Here is a 6,055-nt window from a genome sequence, read left to right on the forward strand (position 1 = left end):
ATAAATGTTCATAGCCAAGAAATGTACTGATGGTTCTGGTCCAATAGGTTGTTTATCTCCCAAGGTGAGAAGGTCTCTTAACTCCTGAGAGGTAATTGCAAAAGTAATGTGATAGATGCACTGTCAGGAAGCTATTCTCTTCATCCCGAGATTGAAGATCTCAGACAAGCAAGCTGTCACTGGCTGTTATTGTTCATGAAGATAAATATCATTTTAGACTGGAGCTGCTGTGATTTACTTTGGGTTTTTATAATGGTCTGTCACCCTGTTTTTTCCTCCTACTCCTTCATCAAAGACATCCCTCCAATCTGATGTTAGACAGACTGAGTGGAAAGATCCTGCACATCGACTTTGGGGACTGTTTTGAGGTAAATCTTTGTATTTGGACATTAAATTTTCTGTAATGCTTCACATTTTTTGGTGGAACAGGAATGAATCTATAAGCCAGGATAAACTGACCTTGGGGTGTGATTCCCAGCAAGTCCTTTGGCTCTCTTTTGAGCTTCACTTTACCTACAGGCAAGATGAAAATAATAAACACTTCATCTCAGAGGCATGCTTTAGGGATAAGCTGATCACTGTGACAAGCAAAGAAGTGCAAACATCACTTTTCCATAAAATTTTCTGGAGCAGTTTAAGCTGCTGATAGGCAGTCTGTGTCACTTGACACTAGCAGCTTGGCACAAACTTAGTTTTCCCTCTGTTACCAAGTTAATTATCTGGCTTCTCCCAGAAATTTGTGGAAACTGAGGAACATGAAGCAGGGACTTGATTTTCTATTTGGAATACAATCTTGAAGATGGTAGTGAAAAAAAAACCCAATTCTTACTAACTGTTAAATAATAAGTTACCTGTTAATTTACTATGTTATCCATCATCATGTGTTTAGGTTGCAATGACAAGAGAAAAGTTCCCTGAGAAGATTCCCTTTAGGTTAACAAGGATGCTGACAAATGCTATGGAGGTAAGCGTTCCCTCCTTAATATGAAAGGAATTGTTCCTAGGGAAAATGGCACCCATTTCTCAGTTTTTCCCTGCATTTTCTGTTGTGGGTAAACCTCTCCATTCCTTAAGAACCAGAGGTGTTAATATTTCAGCTGCATTTACTGTAAGTTAAAATATCTCCTGTGATCTTTCCAGTACGTTACAGTGGAAAGTAATTTTTTAATTGATGCAAAAAATTCCTCCCATTTCTTGGACCTTAGTTCCCTCATTTCAAACAGCTGTTTGCATCAACCAGACACAAAGAATGGCATGGGACTTCACGAAGATCATCTTAATGGCAGAACAAAGCTTCTTAGTTTGTAATGAACATCGATCTTGTTCTCTAATGAACAAAGCATAGCGAATACCAGTGCAAAGCACAAGCCGCTTCCCGCTCCCTGAACATTAGGGTTGCAGTTGCATAGTGAACGAAGCAGTGTGGTTGATTTGCTTCTTTCTCTTCTGAAGGTGACAGGCCTCGATGGCAATTACAGAATCACCTGTCACACAGTCATGGAAGTCCTGCGTGAACATAAGGACAGTGTCATGGCTGTGCTTGAAGCCTTTGTGTATGATCCCTTATTGAATTGGCGGCTGATGGACAGTAAGTGATTTCGGTAAAACAGTGACAGCAAGAGAGTAATCAGTCTGATTTCATACAAGAATCCAGGAGCCTGAAATGCAATGTCTGTCTGAAGACAATGTGATGAAATTGTTGGTTTGCACCTGCTACTTCTGTGCACACATGGTTTCTAGGGATTGTAATGTGAAATTACCACAGTGGTTAGAAACCTTTTGCCCTTAAACACGAACACAGAACTAAGGTACAAGCAAAATTGTTTGGCTTGGTTTTGTATTAGTTGTTATTAGGAGATTGAAAGCTGTTTTCAGGTGACATAAAATCTGGAGAAAGAGAAAGGCAGTCAACTCTGTATTGCTTGTGGACAGATTTGCTATGAAACACTGAAACTCCAGTTTTTACTTTTCATCTCCTTATTTTCTTGCAGCAAATACAAAGGGCAATAAGCGCTCACGAACAAGAACAGACTCCTACTCAGCTAGTCAGTCAGTAGGTGAGTACAAAAGATGATGTATGTCGTGAATGTTTGGAGCAGGTTTTTTCGGCAGTGCACAAGGCTGAGTAAATGTTTTTCCATCCTCTTCTCAAAAGCAGACTGGTAAACAGCTTGTCATTAGCTTTAGGACTGGAAGCAGTGAGTTCAGTACTTTGGCTCAAAAAGCCACTGCTCCTTTACAGTTACATTAACACCCCTCTGGAACACATAGAAACTGATGTAATCCAAGGTATAATTGATATGGGGTAGTAATTTACTTAGCTACCAGAAATTAGTGTGCCAAACCTGGCAAGTGGCCATCTGACGGAACGTTGAGAGTTCTATGTTGAATCTTAGCAGTTCTTCCCTATTGAAGAATAGGAACAGTGTTTCATATGGAGAGTTCTACAAATAAACATACTTATTTGATTATAATTTTAGGTTAATTGTATATCATTTCAAAATATCTTTCAATTACACTTTCATACAAAGTGTTCCTAAAACTTGGGTCAGGCCTTTCAGTATGTTAGCCGGGGAAAAAGAATGTTTGCTCCTGTGATATGCTTCCATTAACGATAACAATGTGTGGCACACTTGTCCACAGTAAAATATGCTTTTCAAATGAACTGATTAGCAGTTTTGTTCCAGAAGAATATTATTTTATCTGCTTTACAGCTTCATGTTTATGCTTCTATGTTTTTGTGGGTTTTTTTCAACAGAAATGTTGGACAGTGTTGAATTGGGTGAGACAGCCCATAAGAAAACTGGGACCACAGTGCCTGAATCCATCCATTCCTTCAGTAAGTTTCATTGTTGTTTCTATACTGATGCAGCAATTGTTCTTGGATACAATTACATGAGATTGGACAGATACAGTTCCTTGTCAGCATAAATGAGGACTATAATTACTTGTGTTCTCAACTCAAAAAAAAAAAAAAATTGACAGAAAATGTACTGGTATCTGGGTTTGTTTGCTCTCAAAATGGTACTTGTGGTGTTTGGGCATGGCAAATGTAACAGCAGTACAAATGCTTTTATTTTTCTGCTGAAGTCCTAGTTCTCTTTCCTGCTTCTGTCTTGTAGTAGGAGATGGCCTAGTGAAGCCAGAAGCTCTAAATAAGAAGGCAATTCAAATCATCAACAGGGTTCGAGATAAGCTCACTGGTATGTTTTTGTTTGTATAAGGTAAATGAAAATCTGATGAGATGGATCGGCACTATTAGCATTTGTATTTTGTGTTAATTCTTGAATTTAATTATTCTGATTAAGTGGTTGAAGCCATTTCCGTGGTTTTGTCACAGAAGTACTGGTGCCTGCATTTAGATACAAATGAGCCTAATTTGAAAAGTACAGCATTGTTTATAACTAAACAGACTTCATATTTTGTATGTCTTAGCTTGTTAGCGCAAGTTGAATTTCTACTGTCCTGCTTTATAGTTTGCAGCATTTAGTTGAGAAATTTTATCCTCAAAGTTTATAAGAAACTACCCTCCACCTGCCAAACAATGTCCTTGAAGGGATTAGGACCAGGATTCCAGCTACTGGAAAGTTATCTATTGTTGGTTTATCCATTACTTGGAGAATATAAAAGGAAGAAACTGTAATAATAGGGAAAACAGAGTTCTGGGCTTTGTATGCCTTTAGAGGGTTCTCCATGTTTGGAAAAAATTTACATTTTATATACTGTAAGGGAAAGGTAGTTAAAAATCCTATCAGTCCTTAACTTGTCACCCAGAAGCAAGTTATGTTGTATGATGTGACTTCCATTTATGGGGGATTTTATCCTTCAATTTCGAAGGTCGAGACTTCTCTCATGACGAAACCCTTGATGTACCCACACAAGTAGAATTGCTCATTAAGCAAGCTACTTCTCACGAGAATCTGTGTCAGTGCTACATCGGATGGTGAGTTTGTCCTTCAGTAAACCTTGCAAAATTCTTCTCAGAATAATCCAAGCAGAGAACAGCTAAGGAAGATGTCACTTGTGTAGTTAGTTATGTGTAGGAGCCTTACCACATGTTGCATCTGCTCATTTTGCAAGCCTATGCCATAGACAGCCCTCTGTAAGAGTTGTTGTTTTAGGTAGTGTCAGGGGTTTTAGAACATTTAAACTGCAAACAGCCTCAACTTTTTAAGTGTTTGAAATAAGGCATGTGGTGGTCACTGATTTCAGTTAGTGAGGAACCACAAGTTCTAAAGTAAACAAAGGTGATTTGCTGTCATTTTGAGAATTCACTAACTTTGGAATATGCTGAAGGAAGTAGATCTTGTTAGCGTTTTTAAATGTTAGTTAGCTGGAAAGAAGCATGGGAATCACCTGTCAACGTTTCCTGTACTAAAACAGTGCCTAGTTAGTCTGGAATCTCAGTCCTTCTCAGTGTTGCCTTTGTGAAACCATATGCAGATCAGCATTACTACAATATCTTTGTTTCCTTTAGGTGTCCTTTCTGGTAACAGAAGATTCCAAAGTATCCACAGCCTTTTATTCTGGAGGCTTTTGCACTCCCAAACTTGCTCTTCTACAAACACAAACTGAGAACGTTGGACTGAAATACAGCCTTTGTCAAATATTTTGAAATGTAAATGAAAAGAGTTATTGTATATTAAAAGTTGGTTTAAGCCAATATATAGCTGCTGTTGGAAAAACACAAGCTGTCTGAAACACAACGCTTGATTTGGGTTTCCAGGACAGTGAAGACTGATTGTACCACAGAAGTCTATGGTTCCACTTGGTCTTTGGGGAACTGGTGATCCATTGAAAATAACTGTATACGGGTTTTGACTTAACTTTGCAATGTAACTAAGTCATTTGCAGATTAATTGTTGCCCTGGTCAGTCCTGTTGGCGTGGCTGCAGTGAGATCAATGCACTTGCGCGCGGGAGGCTCCTTTTAGGTTTGGGGGTGAACTGGATAACTGGAAAGGAAGAGAAGTTTTACCACTGTTTCATCCTGTTACCTTGTTTCCAAACTTGATTCTTGCCCCCAGATTGGAAACTGTATATCCACTCATTACACTAGTTGCGGGAGTTGTGTTTCAGACTGCAACAGGGTATCAGAGCAGACCCAAGAGCTGAAGGAGCTGAGCAAAGACAGGTGCCTCTATGCGGGTTGATCCGTGGCAGACTGGATGCAGGGTACAAATGAAATCCCGCTTGGGAGCTTCCTGCAGTGTCGGGAGTAAAAAGCAGTATTGGGAAATAACTAGTGAAAGTTAGTGCTTGGCATAGGAGGCAGACAGGGGGAGAACTGGTCATAACTTGAAACAGAAAATAATGGTTATTAAACATGAGGGTGAAGACAAAGTTATGATTTATGAATTAAACATATTAAAAACAATGCACAAAATACAACAGAGTAGCCATGTTTAGATGACATGTTGTATTTGAATATTTTTGTGCCAATAAATTACACCAAAATCTGAACACTTTGATTGTGTTCTTGTTTATTCCTAGGTACTTCTTAGGAAGAGGCAGAGATGCAGTTGGTTTTTTTTCCTCCACGTTCCCTGTTGCCATGGATTTGACTTGTGTGTTTCTACATCAGTTCAGGTGGCTGGCTATATTTCTCTTCTGGTAGCAGCTGGAGGCAAAATTACCAAGACTGGGTGGTGTTTGTCACTTCTGTAAAAGAAACTTAATCATACAACCCCTAAATTTTAGTTTCCAGCAGATGCCATGTCCTTTGTGCAGTAAGAACATCAGCTTTCTTAGTCTGGGCGTCACAGCCGCAGCTCGAGGGACAGCGTGGGTGCCTCGCTGTCCCGGCCAGGGTCCCGTAGGCTTCCCCAGCCGCTTGTGCTGGTGCTGGCACGCCGAAAATGGGGAGTAGGGAGGTGGCGGTCGGGGGCGTTGGGTGTTAGTGGCCCCTCCCCCTTCCAGGCACTGGGGGGGCTGTCACGGGCGCTGCTCTGGGGGCAGGCCCTGGGCCCTGCTGGGGGGTGCGTGTGGGGGGAGAGGGCCGGGGGTCTGGCCCCTCTTTAAGGCCCGAGGGGTGCCCCCCAGCAGCCGGGGGCCTG

The 6,055-nt window shown here is 40.7% G+C and overlaps 1 protein-coding gene across 6 annotated transcripts in view; it reads left to right on the plus strand.

Moving 5' to 3' along the window:
- Positions 1-5,462, plus strand: part of MTOR (mechanistic target of rapamycin kinase) — a 66,868-nt gene extending 61,406 nt beyond the window's left edge. For 5 of the 6 annotated variants that reach the window (XM_055798294.1, XM_055798295.1, XM_027787948.2 and 2 more), the window contains 8 exons: positions 296-368; positions 890-964; positions 1,453-1,588; positions 1,992-2,057; positions 2,759-2,839; positions 3,123-3,203; positions 3,838-3,943; positions 4,478-5,462. In XM_055798294.1, coding sequence (XP_055654269.1) covers positions 296-368; positions 890-964; positions 1,453-1,588; positions 1,992-2,057; positions 2,759-2,839; positions 3,123-3,203; positions 3,838-3,943; positions 4,478-4,493 — 634 coding nt within the window. In that variant the 3' untranslated portion in view covers positions 4,494-5,462. The remainder of the gene's footprint in view (positions 1-295; positions 369-889; positions 965-1,452; positions 1,589-1,991; positions 2,058-2,758; positions 2,840-3,122; positions 3,204-3,837; positions 3,944-4,477) is intronic. The other variant, XM_055798296.1, reaches the window with a different exon arrangement.
- The last annotated feature ends 593 nt before the right edge of the window (positions 5,463-6,055 follow it).

This window comes from Falco peregrinus, chromosome 3 (genome assembly GCF_023634155.1).
Source record: "Falco peregrinus isolate bFalPer1 chromosome 3, bFalPer1.pri, whole genome shotgun sequence".
Classification (NCBI taxonomy): Eukaryota; Metazoa; Chordata; class Aves; order Falconiformes; family Falconidae; genus Falco; species Falco peregrinus.